At 38.5% G+C, this 18,731-nt stretch overlaps 1 protein-coding gene and 1 long non-coding RNA gene across 9 annotated transcripts in view; one reads left to right on the top strand and one right to left on the bottom strand.

Annotated features, from left to right (window-relative positions):
* The window catches only part of LOC122564883 (TNF receptor-associated factor 1-like), a 32,380-nt gene extending 13,663 nt beyond the window's left edge, over positions 1-18,717 (top strand). For 3 of the 7 annotated variants that reach the window (XM_043720286.1, XM_043720283.1, XM_043720285.1), the window contains 6 exons: positions 7,263-7,355; positions 10,273-10,347; positions 13,024-13,434; positions 14,869-15,046; positions 16,773-16,921; positions 18,392-18,717. In XM_043720286.1, the coding sequence (XP_043576221.1) occupies positions 7,263-7,355; positions 10,273-10,347; positions 13,024-13,434; positions 14,869-15,046; positions 16,773-16,921; positions 18,392-18,613 (1,128 nt within the window). In that variant the 3' untranslated portion in view covers positions 18,614-18,717. Of the gene's footprint in view, positions 1-3,984; positions 4,078-7,262; positions 7,356-10,272; positions 10,348-13,023; positions 13,435-14,868; positions 15,047-16,772; positions 17,325-18,391 lie in introns of those variants that run through there. The other 4 variants (XM_043720287.1, XM_043720288.1, XM_043720289.1 and 1 more) reach the window with 3 other exon arrangements.
* LOC122564884 lies at positions 2,889-8,535 on the bottom strand. Of its 2 annotated transcripts, none has more exons than XR_006316034.1 (3): positions 8,262-8,535; positions 5,106-5,235; positions 2,889-2,938 (listed from the first exon to the last, which is right to left on the bottom strand). It is a non-coding gene; the product is annotated as an uncharacterized LOC122564884 (long non-coding RNA). The 2 variants fall into 2 exon arrangements; XR_006316033.1 differs by lacking the exon at positions 2,889-2,938 and adding an exon at positions 4,741-4,831.
* Positions 18,718-18,731: the final 14 nt, after the last annotated feature.

Raw genomic sequence — 18,731 nt, 5'->3', positions numbered from 1 at the left:
CAGAGGGTGGTACGTGTATGGAATGAGCTGCCAGAGGAAGTGGTGGAGGCTGGTACAATTGCAACATTTAAGAGGCATTTGGATGGGTGTATGAATAGGAAGGGTTTGGAGGGATATGGGCCGGGTGCTGGCGGGTGGGACTAGATTGGGTTGGGATATCTGGTCGGCATGGACGGGTTGGACCGAAGGGTCTGTTTCCATACTGTACATCTCTGTGACTCTATGTCTATCACACCAAATTGACACCTCATTTTTAGGTATGCCTGTTGTTGGTCTTTGAATCCTCCTGGATTCTTCATTGAGCTGGGGTTGATCTGATGACTTGGTGGCAGTGAGAGGGTGGGGTATATGTTGGGCCATGAGATTGCAGATTGTCTTTTAGTAGAATCTTGCTGCTGATGGCCCACAGCACCTTATTAATGCCCAGTCTGGAGTTGCTAGATTTATTTGAAATCAATCACATGTAACATGGTGATCATGCCAGTTGTGTTTAAATTTATCCCATTTAGCACAGGGGTATTTTGGTTGTAGTGCCACAAACACACTGAAGGGTAACCTCAATGAGAAGAAGGGACTTGTCTCCACATGAAATGGGTGGTGGAATCCTACTGATGTTGTCATGAACTGTAATCCACATTTGTCTGTGTGATTGTTAATTATATTCTGAATTATTGTCTTCAGAAGTTTCTCCACTATTGAAGTTAAATTGACTAGCTTGATCCATGAATTACATGATAGAAATTTTCAATATTGGGAATGGGATTTAAAATGGAACAGGATAGATGGGGGCAGAATGTTTTCACTTGTGGGAGAATCCAAATTAGATTCCATACCTTGTACATAGTTATTAATAAATGCACGGGGATATAAAAATAGATCCTTTCTTGTAGAGTGACCAGAATATAGGACCTGATATCTCAACAAGTGGCTCAGGAAATTAAGCTAAATTCTTTCAAAAGAAAACTTGATAAATCCATGAGAGAAAAGAGAATAGAAGGTTATGCTGTGCTCGGGTTAGGTTTAGAATTCTATATATTCAGTAGGTTCTATATATTCAATTAAACTTTTGTATATTCAAATAATTTTCTCTGACAAATGTTTTCTCAGAGCAGAAATTAGTTCAGTGGACTTGGAAAGTTTATTATAGGACCATGATATCAGTATGGTGAAGCCAAACTCTTCACAATAGTATTTGTTATTGCAGAAATCTGTGAGGAACGCATAGCTGTTACTTTCCATTGTTCAAAGAATTTGAAACCATTGTAAGTGTGAGGGAAATGACTCCCACTTTGCAGCCTCCACAACTAACATTCCAAGGATTGAAGGTTATGTTGTATCACACAATGTACTCGATTTTAATCAAAGTCTGCCATGTAAATACCAATGTTGATTTCATAAGTTTTAAAGGTTTTGAACTTTGATCTCTGGCCCACAGATCTGGCTTGTCAATTACATTTTGGAATCTTAGTAATTCTTCAGAATTTAGAACTCATGGAGTTGAAATAAATGTTGATCATATTGAAGAAGCTGTTTCCATGATTATGGTGCCTCAGAATCCCAACTAAAGAACAAAATAAAATAATTTTATAGATGGTCCTATGTGTTTTAACTCCAGCTCAGTATTTGCTTACTGTTAACATTTAGTCAGTTAGTATGTTAGCATATTTTTGTTTTGAATATTAGAAAATTCCTACATAGAAATGGGAGAAGTTGCAACAATCTTTACTTCCTTCCTGAATACAAGTGCCGACAGAGAGGGAACAGACTCATTGCTATAATTTACCTCCAGTGTGTGCTGACTTCCATGCTGATTCTGGGAAAACAAGACTTCATCATGTTCCTACATTACAGTATGTCAGCTGTGATGCAGGTTCCTGCTGACAGTTACATCCACATATTACATTAATCAGTCCTTGCTGAATTTAAAGTACCTTTTCCAGTTAAGTTTAAAAATATTCTTGAGCCTAAAAGGTGTGAATTATAAGAAGACTTACAAATATTGGACTTGGTAAAATGTCCCAGCAGCTGAATACTTCACTGAATTTCATTATCTGTGTTTCAGAATGGAGACCAGTTCTTTTGTAAGTAATTATGTTTCCATTTCTCTTTCACCTTCTTCTATTCCTCTACATTTTGGTGTTTATCACACACGATGCACATCTGTTTCTAACACTCCTCCCTTCTGAAAGCAAAATAATTGTTGCGATCTGTATCTGATTTCTATAAAGCTGCATTGAGAATCTTGAGTGCTGCTACTTCAAGCTTTTTGTCAAATTTGCACATATTTTCAAATGTTATTTAATCTCATCAATTGCTAAGTATTGTGACTTGGGCCAAAAGGTCCTTGATCACTCTGTACTTGAAAAATAGGTTATCTCAACAACCATCATATATTTTGTTCCTTTCACATGTTAGCTGTTGCACTGATATGGGCTGTGGCTCAGTTGGTAGTACTTTACTTCTAACTCCAGTCAGAGGAAAATAGGTTCAAGTCCAGTTCAGAAATTTGAGCATGTGCTCCAGGCCAACACTTCATTTCGTACTAGTCATAATGCACCATCAGAAGGGCTGTCTTTTGGTGAAGATATTCTTCACTTTGTGTTAGCAATGAGGCTCTTCCCAATGTTTTGCAACTTGTTACTTAAATGAATTTCCTTGTTTCTTTCTTACTAATTCACTGACTACAAAACTATTGTCTATAATTATAATTTTAAATTTATTTCATTTGTAACTATAATTGTTTATTTTATTGGAAAAATCTGTATTTTAATTCAAACAACCCACAGACCCTTTCAAGTACCTCTCAACCTGCTCCTCATCTGATGCACACTTCTGTGCTTTGCTGAGCTCTTTGACTCAGGATAAGGCATCAGCAGATAATGAGTTGTTTCCTTTGCAATTTTTGTCAGTGGTGGTTCTTCTTGACTGGTATAATAGGCTTAAGGGAAACGACAAATATTAATTCCTGTCAGACTACTTCCATTAATACAGCTAATAAATATTCAAAAATAATTGCTAACATTACATTGTACCATAAACTAAAAATATGATATTTTGGTAGTTTAGTTCCTTTTACAAAGAGGAATAAATTTATATTTCAAAATAAGTGCGACTTGACCATAGCCCCCCTGATTCAGAGGTATGGACACCATCACTATGCAACAAAACCCTGAGATATTCTATTTATATAATGTTCTGTCTTGCCCCCAAAGAGCTTAATAGGTAATAAATTGCTTTTCATGCCCAACCATTGCTGTTATATAGGCGATGTACCAATGGTTTCTGAAAATGAGTGAATCACCATGTAGTCTAATTTCTTTGGATGATGCGAATAAGTGTTATGCTGGAGCATTTCCTGCACTTTTTCAAACCTTATGAACCCTATTTCTTCCACATGTGCTGACAAATGGGTCTTTGATTTAAAGAAAACACTTAAGTTCCGTAATATATTCCACAACCTCAGGATGTCATAAATTGCTTCGCAGTTCGTTTGAGGTGTAGCCTCTGTTATAATTAAGGTAAATGAAACAGCCAATTTGCACATCACAAGGTCCCACAAATATATTACTGAGTGGCATAAATGACCCAGAAAATCTATTCTAAGTTCTGTTGTCTAGGGAATAAATACCAGCAACAACACCAGGTCAACTTTCTTGTTCTTCTTTTGCCAACCAACGACCAAACATCAGGAAGAATACACACGATCATGTTTCCTATGTGTGTGCTGAAGTGCACTCGGCTAATCAAAATTGCTGCAGTTCCTATAACTTCCACCAGAGGTCTTTCATTTATTTAAAATCCTTAATTAAGTATTTACGGAGTAAAAAAAGCAAAATTGTCAACAGCTACCTTGTCATTATTGTTTATGACTTGTATGATAATAATGAGCTATGATTAAATGTCAGAGACTTTGTCTCGTAAAGGTAAGCACTTATCATAAAATGGTGCTATGTGCTGGTTTTAAATTTCACTGTCCAAATGCAGGTTTGTGCACGCAATTCCCCAAATAGTGAATTGCCAGAAATTCACATCCAAGACTAAACCCAGGTGGAGGTGAGAACATGCCTAAGACAAAAGGTACTGTGCTCCTTTGCTCACTTGGTTGAAGCAAGTAGTATAGAGTGAAGAAGCAGAATCAAGAAAATGAAGCTGATGAGCTGTTCTTTGTTAAAAAAGTGTTCAATAGACAAATAAAAATTATTAAATTTATAACTCCTTTAGTAGTGTGAATGTGAAGAGCTTTTTTTTCAGAATGGTAACATTTCCTATAAATAAGAGTTAATTTAAACATAATTAGTCATTGTATATTTATAAACAAGTGAAAGATATTTTCTGCAGTCGCTACTCTATAAAGTATTTCAGATTGAAGCAAGATCCCATTTGGCAATATAATTTTGCCCAGGATCCAGCCAATTTTAAGACACAATTGGTTAAGTTTCTCAGTGAAACAAATACCATTCCTGCAGGTGGTGCTGTAAGTTGGCAAAGAAACAGGATCAAAAGATGAAATTCCTGCATCAGAAATAAGAGTACGAGAACACTGTCAACATAATCTTTTCTTATACAATTTGATGTTTTTGCCTCTTTCTCTCCTCCTTTCCCATTTTTTAAAAAGGTTTCTCCCTTCTGAGAAGGCCAAGAGGAAAAATCAGTTTGCGATTGACACAAACTCCTCTTGCTTACTTCAAAACAGCTCCCAGTATAACGAGTAATTTTATTTCAAATTATTGCTGAATTATTTTTCCCCTCATGGTACTTGAAGCTGTATTAATGCAATCCACAGCTGTATCCTTTTGCCAAAGAAGAGGAGGCAATCTGGATACTAGATGCACTGAAAAATAAAGAGGAGGTTTATTAAAAGGCTGCCTGTACTTAAAGTTGATAAGTCACTCATTTCATGTAGAGTACACCTTAGGTGACATAAATTAAATTCCTAGATTACAGCAATGACTATTCTTAAATAGTTGCATAGCATTACAGTTACATCAGAGATCATGAAATGCACTATACAAATTCAAGTCTTCCTTTGAAACAAAGTTGCTTAGTTTAAACAATATATTGTAGGAGGAGGAATGTCAGAGATTCTGGCCACAATCTTCACTTACCCCTTTGATATGGAGGTGACATCATTGCAAAGGTCACAACAATGTTCAAACGGGGAGAAAGATAAACCTGGTAACTACAGGCCAATCAGTTTAATGTTGATTTCAGGTAAACCATTGGAAACAATAATCCCTGGAAAACAAGAGCATTTTAGACAGGACTAAGTTAACGATGCAGAAACCTGCTTTGATTTGTGTATAATGTTTAATTTACAGCCAATGTCTGAACTTGCTATAAATGTTGATAACAATTTGAATTGGTAAGCAGGCATGGTAGTATTGAATGAACAGGGAAACTCTAATCAATGAGGCAATCACTTTAATAGTGCTCCACTTAAATGTATAAACAGTCCTGTCCACCTGCGCACACCTTCTAGTGTCTCAATCATTAGCCTCTGTCCTATCTCAATAACAATGTACACCAGTCTATTTTTCCACTCCATTGCAGTGAATTCTCAGGACAAAGGTGCAATAAAGTTAACATGGTTTATTTTTCATGATATTGTATATTTGAATCCAGATATTTTTTATCCTATCCTTCCTCTTTGTGGTATTCTACTGCTGAGAAATATCCTCTGAGAATGATCAGAGTGAGAGGATATTGTGTGGTTACTATCACTTGAACAACAGCACCTGTCTCTCAGAATGGATGCCAGTTGTCAACATTACCTTATCAAGAGCAATTAGGGATGGGTAATAAATGCTGGCCCAGCCAGTATCATCCACATCCTATGAATTAATAAAATAAAAATACCCAGCAGCAAGAAAACCATGTGATAAGAATTGAAATATTTCCTGAGGTTTTTACATCTTTTCTGCATGATGCACCAAGCTGAAGAAGGTTTTTTTGTGGTATGCTTTAAAAAGGTAAAGCCTAAATATCTAATTTTACAATTGGTCTGAGCCCTGAAACCTTTTTCCTATAATCCTCACAAGACTTACAGAAATAAAAAGGAGAATAGTTGTTAACTAGTTACCTCTGCCCAGACATTTTTCAAAATGCATATAATGGGCAGTTTTCCTTCTACTCCAACAAAGGTACTCTTGTTACAACTTCAGAAGTAACATTTAGAGCAAGCTTTATCTCAAAGGGACACTGCCATTCCTGTGTTTTGCATCAGAGATATTGCAACATGTGATGTTTGAATTTTGCAGGCCTTGAATATCTTTTCCATTTCAAGTGCAAAATAAATGCAGGCAGCAGTCTGCTAAGAGCCGCTTCGTTACCAGAAATGCCATTCCTATAATTAGAAAGTTCCTGGTGCTTGGGCCAGTTCATTTATGAATTTCTAGGGGAGATTTGGCAAAAAACTGGCATCAAGAATGTCTGAATTTCCACAAGTTAACTCTGCAAGTGGAATTTGGACTCAGTGCCATAAATTGGAATAAGTGATTCCTCTTATAAAAGATAAGAGATTTGCTGTTCTCTACCGTCAACAATCTTCACTGCAGCAACTTGCCAAGTCTCCTTCAAAATACCTTCTGACTATTAACCTTTATGTAGAAGGACAGGGAGACAGACACGTGGGAACATTAAACATCTGTGTGCACCTTTCTGGGTCATATATAATCTTAACTTGGAACTATATCACTATTTCTTTCATTGTCACTTAGTAAAAATCCTGGAACTCCTTTCCAAAAACCACTGTGGTGTAGCTGTGTCAGGTATGCTACTGTGTAATTCAATACTGATTAGCGAATGACTCCGCTATTATTTATGATCCTAGACAGTGCAGGCATGACAGTGTATTAGGTCTTCACTTTCCACTAATGGAGTAAGGCCACACAATATACCATATATACATTTCCCCGTCAATGCCATGAGGAAATAGGCATAGAATTACTTGTATAGATCATAACCAATTGCATGCAGACTTTCAATCTGAAACAGACCAAACTGGTTTCTGTTTTATATTTACATAATGTGCCTTTTCTTTTGTATCTGGTGAGCTAGAGGAAGGAACTGTTTCAATCAGCTGATATTGTACAAAAGTGCGCAGAAGTAACCATTCCACCTCGACTGCAGAGCAGTGGAAGATGGGAGTTACCATTCTATTCATGGATTTTCCAGAATTCCACTAAAGACTGACTTGAATGAAATCAGCAGATTGAATGTGGCACAAATGTTAATTGGTATTCTTCTTATCTTTGCTCACACAGGCTCATACAATAGAGGCATACATAGAATGTAAAGTACAGAACAAAACAATGGATGTGGGCATGTCAGGACAGGTGGAACTACCAGATGAAAAGGTACCAACTACAAGTTTCAAATAAAAATAATTAGGTTTCCTCTGGCACTTTAAAATATACATTGCATTGTAAGAATTAGATTAAGGGTAATACAATAAAATAAAACACAGTAATAGCAAAATGCTTTATTCACTAGATACCTAAAATAGAATCCCTACAGTGCAGAAAGAGGCCATTTGGCCCATTGAGTTCACATAGAACATAGAACATAGAACATAGAAGAATACAGCGCAGTACAGGCCCTTGGGCCCTCGATGTTGCGCCGATCCAAGCCCACCTAAACTACACTAACCCACTATCCTCCATATACCTATCCAATGCCCTCTTAAATGCCCATAAAGAGGGAGAGTCCACCACTGTTACTGGCAGGGCATTCCATGAACTAACGACTCGCTGAGTGAAGAACCTACCCCTAACATCAGTCCTATATCTACCCCCCCTTAATTTAAAGCTATAAATTCACATTGACCCTTTGCCAGCATCCCAACCTTTTCCCCATAACCTGCATTTCCCAAGGCTAATCCACCCAGCCTGCATATCCCTGGACACTATGAACAATTTACCATGGCCAATCCACCTAATCTGTACATCTTGGACTGTGGGAGGAAACTGAAACACCCAGAGGAAACCACGCAGACACAGGGAGAAGGTGCAAACTCCACACGTACAGTCACCTGAGGGTGCAATCGAACCTGGATCCCTGGTACTGAGATCACTGAACCACCCCATGAGAGAAAGCAGAGTTAACTTTGAGTCTGTTATCGATCTGCTTCAGAATAAGCAAAATAAATTAGAAACATCAACTCTGTTTCTCTCCCCACAGATGCTTCCAGACCTGAATTCTTTTGGCACTTTCTGTTTTAATAATAATTTACCATGTTCTTGATTGCATATTTATGTTCCTACCTGTGTTAGAATAGTGCCACAGTTGAGTATCTTTGTTGTATTGTATTGTATTGTATAGCCCATATCCTGTATCCCTTGCCAGTGATACAGATGACATCCAGATTTGCTTTTCATCTGAAATCTGACTTTGAAGCTGAGAAGCATGTTAGAACATTGTAGTGATTGGAATCAGGTTGACCTCGTTGACTGAGGTTGTTGATTGGCCCAGATTAACAACCCCAATCAGGAAAGCCCTGGCTGACCAATATAAACAAGAGAAAAAAAAACAGGAGTGTTCCCCCCTCCAACTCTATTTTGATTTAGTCACTACCCTCCCCTTCACTGTTTTGATCACACAGCACTGTCCCTTGCTGTGAAGGGCAGTGTTTGTCACTGGCCACCCGGGTGTTTTCCTATCTTCCTGGTGGTGGAATTTGAATAAAGATTGGTGCACTTTGTGTCTTTCACTGTGTCTCACACCTGCACACACACACCATGGGTGCTGGGGGAAAAAATAAGCACTACTGCACTTAGGTGGTAGTGTGGGGGTTAAAAAAAAAATCAAAAAAAAGAAAGAAGAAAAAAAAATGGGGGAAGAGTGTCGTTACGAAAAAAAAAATATAAACAAGAGAAAAAAAAACAGGAGTGTCCCCCCTCCAACTCTATTCTGATTTAGTCACTACCCTCCCCTTCACTGTTTTAAAAAAAAATATAAACAAGAGATATCGTTATGGCCAATTGCCTGCCCCTCTTCTGTGGCTGCTGCCGAGCCCGGGTGTCCCTGGAGAAGGAGTACAAGGTGTCCACGAACAGCCTTGAGATTTTCATAGGAAAGGTGGGCATAGCAGGAAGTGGACTGCATTATTTCCCCCTCCAACTCTGTTTTGATTTGATCCCTGCCCTCCCCCCTCACTGTTTGGTCATGCAGCATTGCCCTCTGAGAAGGGCACTGCTTGTCACTGGCCACTTGGGTGTTTCCTTTCTTCCTGGTGGTGGAAACTGAATAAAGATTTGTGCACCATGTGTCTTTCCCTGTGTCTCACGCCTGCATACACAACACGGGTGCTGGGGATTAAAGAAGCACCACCGCAGTTAGGCAGTAGTGTGCAGGTAAAAGAAAAAATATATAAACAAGAGATATCGTTATGGCAATTGCCTGCCCCCTTCCGTGGCTACGGCTGAGCCCGGGTGTCCCTGGAGAAGGAACACGCAGTGTCCGTGAACACCCTTGAGATTTTCAGGTAAAGGTGGGCACTGCAGGAAGTGGACTGTATTATTTCCCCCTCCAACTCTGTTTTGATTTGATCCCTGCCCTCTCCCCCTCACTGTTTGATCACGCAGCATTGCCCTCTGAGAAGGGCACTGCTTGTCACTGGCCATTCAGGTGTTTCCTTTCTTTCTGGTGGTGGAAACTGAATAAAGATTTGTGCACCTGTTGTCTTTCACTGTGTCCTACACCTGCACACACACACGCGCGCGCACACACACCACAAGGGTGCTGGGAAAAATATATGCCTACTGCAGTTAGGCAGTGGTGTGGGCGAAGAAAAGAAAAAAAAACTAGAAGATTGAATTTATAAAAAATAAAAATAGGAAAAAAAACTTCAGTTCAGATGACTGACTCGTGAGCTGGCTGGCCATAGCCATAAGTACTGTGCACAAGTAAATAAAGGGTGAGTTGGTGATGGGATACTGGCCTCTGTGCAGTTATTTCAAACCTCATGTTGCAGGAGAAATTTTTTAATATGTCTTGACCTTCCTCCCAATGCGCACAAGTTTAGTACATTTAACGCTTTTGCTGTAATTTGGTTTACTAGCCTGTTCTGCCATTATGATTAATATAAGCAATATATACTGAAGATTTCTTATAATGGGTTTCATGTTGAGGCTGCAATACATTAGCAACCTGGCTTCCCTGATGTAGTAACTAACAAGAGCCATAATTTCAAGAAACCTAGTGCTCAAAAGTAAGAAATTAAACCATAAGGATCATTTATACTATTCATTAACAGAATAATGATTTTTTTTGCAGCTTGCTGAATCTGAAGACAAAGGTTTCAAAAAGAAGAACAGCTGCTGTTTCAGAGCAGTAGGGTGTAGGTTTAAGGTAAAAACACTCAAACTGTTTCATTAGAATGAAACAAAAATGCCTCTTTTAAAATCCCATTTTGGGAACTGATGCTGAAGCTGCTGTACAAGCTGCTCAAATTGTTGTATAAAGTAAGGTTTGAAAATGTGCCTGTTGAACCTGTAACATCAAGGTTGCCCTGGGGATAGAGGCTATAATTTGGCTTTGTACCTCTGCTACATTTGTTTTGTTGCTTTGGCTGGCTTCAATCAGGGTGGAACTGAGAGTTTCAGGAAACAAATTAGAAGACTTGGCATGTGCCCAAGGTTGCAAGTGGTTAGTTACTGCAGAAATAGCTTTTTATTCTTTGATCTACACTTTTATCCAAAAACATCACCAAATTTATGATACTTTGTGGCTATTGAATCCATTTTTAATTTTTTTTGCCAAAGTGTAAACAATTTTGTTGTCTTCATTTCTAATGTTAGCAACCACAATAAAATGTAAACAGGAAGTCTGTTTATAATTCTCAGGTTAATAGTACGTCATTGTACCTTGTGACTTTGTGGTTCATAAGTTAGTCAGTCATTAGGTGCTTCTATACTTCTATTGTTTTTGTTTTTTGCAGAAATTATTTTTGTAGTTTAATAGAAGTCCCAGCAATATGTGAATGAAATCGAGGCTTTCTGCCACATTATGGGAGGAATAAATATTATCTGTTAAATTCAGAAAAATACAGGTTACTGTTAATATTCTCAGCAGGTCAGAGTGCTGAGTGAAGTCCAGAACATTTTATTGATGGGGTGAACCTAAAGGAAGTACAAACACAGAAGGGAATGAGCCTACTTCAGAGTATATAAAGAAGTGATTTAGAGAATTAAAGTCTCTTCTGAGCTCTGTCCACTTGTCATTTCCTTTGGACTAATTAACATGCATGAAATTCAAGGAAGAATGAGGAGAAAGGCATCCCCAGAGACTACAAGAAAAATAGCATTTGTGAAACTTCTGATCAGCCTGTTCAGGCATGCTATGACATTCCTCTGGAGGAGGTGAACATGAACCCAGACCTTCTGGCGTAGAGATAAGCAAATTACCACAGTGCCACAAGAGCCCCTCGATTCCAATTTTTACGTATACACAATTATATCCTTGTTAATTACCCTTCTAATTTACACACCAGAAACCATTCCCAAAACCCACCCGTTTCTCTTTGCTGTGATTGTTCTCCTATGTATGTCCATCACGGATATCCCGTAGCTGCAGATACATTAACTTATCTTTCAGAACTGCCCATCTGCTCTACATGCAGCATCTGACAACATCAGGCATACGACGTTAGAGGGAAAACTGGGGGCTGGTGGAAATATCGTACCATTGAAGGGAATGTGGCGTATGGCAGTGCTAGTTTGTCTCTGGTCAGGGAAGGAAGATGTGTACATGATATTGTGAGGGGTGAGAAGAATGTTAATTCTCTGTCCTATAATTTTTCCTAACTCTCCAGTACCCCTTCCCTACAACAACACCACCAGCATTTTGATACCAGATATTGGAAATACTTTCTAGTATCCTGAATGCTGATCCAAAGTGCTACTAAATACTCAAAGCACCTGATACTTACCATTAATACGAGATTCAAGGCCCCCTCTTTCCCTACAGACACTTCCTGAATCAACTTTAATATAACAATAACATGCACTTCTTTTTATCATAGTAAAGTATTCCAAGGTACCTCATATATGGCACTGAACCACATTAGGATGAATACCTAAAGACTTGGCTAGTGAGCATTTTTTCAGGGAGTATTGTAAAGAAGGAACGCATGATAGAAAGAAGAGAGGTTTAGGGTAGGAGATCCCGAACTTAGGCCTTTGACAACTGAAAACATGGATACCAGTGTGAATGTGATCTAACATTTGAGATTGCTCAAGAGGTCAGAAACAAAGGAACATAGATATCTTACAGGGTCGTGGAGTCAGAGGAAATTGTGGTAATAGGGAATAGCAAGACTATGGAAGGTTTTGAAAACAAGGGCAGAAGTTTCAAAATCAAGGCAGTACTTAACTGGGAGTCAACATACGTCAGCAACCACAGAGGATAGTAAGCGGGACTTGACTGAATTTAGGCAACAGAATCTTGGATGATCTGAGGATAGAATGTGGTAGACGAGTCAAGCAGGCATTAGGTTGGTCAAGTCTAGGGCTAACAAAGGCACAGATTAGGTTTCGACAGCAGCTGAGCTAACGCATGACAGAATCAGGGCAATGTTATTGAAGTGGAAATAAATCATCTTAGTAAGAGATGGATGTATGATTGCATGCTCTTTCAGGACTTGAATATGACACCAATATTGCTCACAGTTGTGAAATTGCAGAACTTTAACACCCCAAAATCCTTCTTTTGCCCTCACCTTTCCTCATACAGCTAGGTCAATTTTCTAATGATGTCATATATTACAATTTACTGTGCCAATGCTGCAGGATCAGGATATCTCCCTATTCAATTCGAACCTCAGGAGCACCTGAACTATGCTACCAAGTTTAGGATTCTCACATCTAAGAGTACAACACAATGACATACTACTTATACATGCCATATTTCATGATCTTCCTCTTTCTGATAGACCCAAAGAGTTTTCCCAGCAAAGAAATTAAGCAGCCTCTATCATTACTATAAATCTTAGGGACAAGATAAAGCTAACATCATTTTCTGTTCTAGGGAGGGAAATCAAATATTCAGCAACATGAGACTGGATGTGTTGGACAGCACCTTAATCTTTTAATGGATGAAGTCATGACACTGAATCAGAAAGCGATTTCGGTCAATCTTCAACCAGATATGTCAAGAAGTGTAATGGAATTTGAGACCGAAGCTAGCAAAGTTCAGTCGAGGAATGTAAACTTTCAGAAAGAGCATCAAATAAATGAAGTTGGTAAAGAAATGCAACAATACTGCAAGCTCATTGAAGAAACAAAACAGTGTGTCACAGTTGTTGAGACAAAATTAACTGCATTTAATGATACACTCACTGCATTATCAAGAAAGGTTGACACATGCTCAAGAATTGCTGCTACTGTAAATGGACAAATACAGCTCAATAACCAACAGTTTAATGACGTTGAAGACAAGGTTAGTCAAAACGTTAATTTTCTAAATTCCTACACTTTTTTTTTGTAGAAGGTGTTGTCTTTCCAAGAAAACGATTGGACAGTTTGTGCCTGCATTCCTCTTTAGAGGACTGACAGATAACCAACTTTATTGAAATATATAAGATTCTAAGAGGACTTGACAAGGTGGATGTTGCCCCTTGTGAAATTGCCCCTTGTGAAAGAGACAAGAGCTAGGGAACACAGTTAAAATAAGCAGTTCCCATTTGAGATAGGGATTAGGAGAATTTCTTTCAGAGTTTTTGGTCTGTGGCATCCTCTTGTCCAGAGCAGCCAGCTTCACTGAATACTGCAAAGGCTGAGTTAGGTTCCTGACTAGGAATCATAGGGTTGAAAAATGTGTTGCTGGAAAAGTGCAGCAGGTCAGGCAGCATCAAAGGAGCAGGAGAATCGACGTTTCGGGCTTAAGCCCTTCTTCAGGAATGCTGCCTGACCTGCTGCACTTTCCTAGCAACACATTTTTCAGCTCTGATCTCCAGCATCTGCAGTCCTCACTTTCTCCTAGGAATCATAGGGTGTAGGGGATGTACAGGAAGGTGAAGTTGACATCACAATCACATCAACACTGATCTTGTAAAATGACAGGAGCAGGATCAAAGAGCTGAATACCTTACTCCTGCGTGTATGTAAATAATATTTGATAATTTAAATAAACAACTGGTGACTTTGGTCACACAGTTCTTTAGTATTTGCTCTGCACCATTTTAATTGTCTATTATAGTGTGACTTCTGATATATTATTTTCAAACCATCATATTGATGATATGGTGATTTGAATCCTTCAAATTTCTGCCAATTCAGATTTAGAATATTCCATTTAGTATAATTGGTTTCAATCTGTTTTTCATTGCCCCTCTGCTGTCACACACCGGGACCTATACCACCCTTGGTTTAGAAAACAGGAGGTACTATAATTGTGTAGTCTACCAATTAAAGATTTTTCTTTACAGTCTGAAAGAAAGACTCCCTCCCTCGTCAGTTACCTGTTGCTTTACCAAATGGACAAACCCAGGATAAACTTTTTTCTGCCTTTCTTCTCACCATTTTTAAAGCCTCATGCAGCAATGAAAGATTTGAGGTTGTTGGTTGGAGCCTTAACACTCCCTAAAATCTTCCTGACAAGGTAATTGTCATTGTTGTCTAAAAAGCAAGAGTAGAACAAGGGAATTGCTCTTCCAAAGAGACAATACTACACAATGGGCTAAATTACCTGCATCTACAGATCTAACTGCAGAGAAAATGTAAACAACATCTCTATTTGATAGTACTTAATTGAAGGTGATAATTTTAATTTTTTTCTAATGTACTCACCTGTTAGTTACTAAATTAGTACAAATCTGACTCAGTAAACATTTTCACTAACAATTATTTCTTTTGATATTATGGCTCCCTGAAGCTGACAAATGTTGCATCTAGATTGTGTCGAACAGAGCAGGTTATACAAAAGACTGCAGCACAAATGATGGCACTGGAAACGATGACAGAGACAGGCATATTCATCTGGAAAATTCCACAAATTAAGCAAAGGTTGGAAGAAGCTATTGATGGAACAACACCTTACTTGGATTCTAGTGGTATGATGGTAACATTAATTTCTGTAGTATATCTGAAAATTCTAGTACATTCCAATAGTTTTATTACATCTGTTTTCAGTATCTTTCTCATCAATCTTTTTCTAAAAGCACCAGGCACCCTTTGGTGCATTACTAAAACAGGCAAGTGAACCTGAACAGAAATGTGATCATGGGATCGTATTAGCAGAGTTTGATCCTTTGCTCTATCCTTTGAACCCTGATATTTAAAGGAGATATAAGGGACTATCAAGGGGGGAGAATGAGAGCAGGGCAGTGAGGTTTACTTTGGATTACTGGAAAGTTGCCTTAGTTCTAGATGACCATGAGGCTGCTCTCTGTCTCTCAAGATAAGTGGTGAGTTCAATCTGACGGTCACACACCTTAGACAAGAGGCAAAATTGAGAAGGTGACTTCAGCTGGTAAAAGAATTGAACCCATGCTGTTGATATCATCACAAACCAGCCATCCAGTCAACTAAGTTGACCAAAAATAGAACAAATTAAATGATCTGTGCTACAATTTCCAGTGGTTCTTCTGTCTCTGCCCTTCCAGTAGGAGTCACTGGGCACCAATCAGGAGCAATTTCTGTTCTCTAATGCAGGATGCTTATGTCTATTGAGTTAAAAATCACACAACACCAGGTTATGGTCCAACAGGTTTAATTGGAAGCACACTAGCTTTCGGAGCAACACTCCTTCATCAGGTGATAGGGGAGGGCTCGATCATAACACAGAATTTATAGCAAAAATTTACAGTGCAATGTAACTGAAATTATACATTGAAAAATTGATTGTCTCTTAAGCCTTTCATCTGTTAGAATACAGTGATAGTTTCAAGTGTCAAGAGATTCTGGCACACAGAGCTGACTCTGAAAAAGCAGTACTAGAGGAAAGGAGCTTTCATGTGCAAATACAGGGTTATTTACAGGGTGATATAATACTGGCCTGTGGAGTTATTTCATGTTGCAGTTGACTTATTTTTAACGGATGTGCATATATCCCATAACATTGCCTATGGGGCATGGGACAAAAGAAAAACAAGGGTGTTATGCCAAGCAGAGCATAGTTATATGCCCCAACATACCACTAGCACTCACTTGCGGCTGGGCCTTCTCATTTCCATTAATCTGAGTAAAAGAAGATTGTACAATGTGATGTCAATAGTATGACAACAAAATGTGACAACCCTGAAGTTCTAATATAAGAATACTACTATGCTAACTAATTGTGCACAGAGGATTTCCTCCTAGCATTGTTACCAGTTGAAAGTACTGATTCAATTATCTGACAGTTCTAAAAAAAATTACAACTCCTCATGCTATCAATTATTACCATCTGAATAAATGCTAGAATTGTATGAGAACTTGAATACGAGGTGCTTGAGTTTCCTCTTGAGGCCTATTTTAGGCAGCAGGTCCATATCTGCTTTCTGTTCTGCTTCCTGAGGATCTGTTTTACTTCTGCTGTGAACATTGATCAAGAGGTACAGCATCATTACTATATATCTTCAGATAATTACCTCATCTTGTTCACCACTGTCACTTTGTTATTGAAAACCTATTTTGAGCAGCATTTACAAATCTGGGGAGCACAGTCATCACTGTTTGTTGCATCTAGTCTAAGGGTTGTAAGCCACTCCACACAATCAGCTGATATGTTCATTGTATAAAAATATAATGTTAAGTGGATGATATATCTAAATGTGTTTATTCTCCATTATTTTGCAGAATTTTACCTTTGCAAATATGGGTATAAGATGTGTCTTCGAATATATCTCAATGGCCATGGAGAAGCTCAAGGATCATATATTTCACTTTACTACATTTTGCTCAAGGGACAGTATGATGCTTTGATTCAGTGGCCTTTCAAAGAAAACGTAAGGAAACATGGAACCACACAAGCTTGTTTCTAAAAGCTACAGTGGAGGAATTCTTCTGCTAAAACTATTAGCTGGAGGAATTTCACCCCCAATTTGTTTCAATGTGAAAATATTATGACTTACAAATTTGAGTGTTCCCCATCCATCTGCAAATGCAACCCAATCTAGCATCCAATACTGTAAACAATGCAGAAAAGTTGGTATCCAGCGCCAATGATTGAAACTGGCATTAGGCTGTTTACTATACCTGGCTTTCAAAGCAAAGTGATTTTCATCCTGCAACCCAGGAAACTGGAATGATCCTTGGTGAATAAAAACCAAACGAATTGATGCTGTAAATCAGAAACAAAAACAGAAAATGCTGGAAAATCTCAGCAGGAGAAAGTGAGGACTGCAGATGCTGGAGATCAGAGCTGAAAATGTGTTGCTGGAAAAGCGCAGCAGGTCAGGCAGCATCCAAGGAGCAGGAGAATCGATGTTTCGGGCCTGAAGAAGGGCTCATGCCCGAAATGTCGATTGTCCTGCTCCTTGGATGCTGCCTGACCTGCTGCGTTTTTCCAGCAACACATTTTCAGGAAAATCTCAGCAGGCCTGGCAGCATCTGTGGAGAGGAATCAGAGTTAACATTTCAGGTCAAGTGAGCCTTCCTCAGAACCCACTTCCCAAAACCCTCGAACATTAACCCGAAACATTTAACTTTGATTTCTCTCCATACATGCTGCCAGACCTTGGTGAAACAAGTTTTCTCTTGAGGAATGCATTTACATCACAGATGTTGGTGCTTTTGGTGCCATATTGGCAATGGGCATTGATCATGAGGCCTTGAAGTCTCTGGCTATTCAGGGCCATGGCACATCTTTTCACACCATCAAGCCTCAAACAGTATCCTATCAAATGTGAAGACTGCAACGTTGACTGTACTATTGACTCCATTACAGCTATACTCATGAGAGACAAATCAACAACACTTGTGTTTACTTTTGTATTTTTATAACAAAGAAACACATGATAAATGTTGAGATTAAGACAGGTAATTAAATCTTGATTGGAAGAGTCTGGATTTAAGATGCTTTTTCAAAGATGGATCGGGATGAAGAGGATGAGAAAAAAAAGTTCAGAGAGTCTGATGGTACATTTTAATGATGCATGACAATTGGAAAGGACTGATTAAACTAAAAATTTAATATTTTAAAAGTTTTCTTCTTCCCTCAATCATTCCTGACTCAATCTGCCTGGGAAAAATGAGCAAGGGAAAATCCAGAATGATTCCTTGAGGTAGTAAAACATCTATTGCAGCTAATTTGTTCCTCAAATGGAACATTTTTACTGATTTTTCACAGTTGAGATAGCAGACAGTGGATTAATACTTGTGGCCTGGCATTTTCTGGCCTTTGTTATTGTTATTTAATAAATAAATAAATTCAGACAACAGTTTCAGTTCAGATTGTGTCCATTTTTTTTTGTCAGATGAAACTTGCTTTACTGAACCAGAGAGATCGACAGCAGTCCATTCTGAAGATCTACGTTCCAAATGAGCACGACTCAGCTTTACAGAGGCCTGGAGAAACTATGAGTGCACTACATGGCTTTGCCATGTTTGTGACCTTGACTGAATTCAACCAACGCTTCTCTGAGTTTGTGGCTGGTGATGAAATGTTTGTGGGTGCAGAAGTCATCCCAGTAGATTGATTATTAAGTTATATATTAAAAGGAGTCCATGACATTGATGTTAGGGCTCGATTGTAACACAGAATTTATAGCAAAAATTTGCAGTGTGATGTAACTGAAATTATACATTGAAGAATTG

Source organism: Chiloscyllium plagiosum, chromosome 30 (assembly GCF_004010195.1).
Source record: "Chiloscyllium plagiosum isolate BGI_BamShark_2017 chromosome 30, ASM401019v2, whole genome shotgun sequence".
Classification (NCBI taxonomy): Eukaryota; Metazoa; Chordata; class Chondrichthyes; order Orectolobiformes; family Hemiscylliidae; genus Chiloscyllium; species Chiloscyllium plagiosum.
Note: the sequence above shows the minus strand (reverse complement) of the source record. Positions and strands in the feature narration are given on the sequence as shown.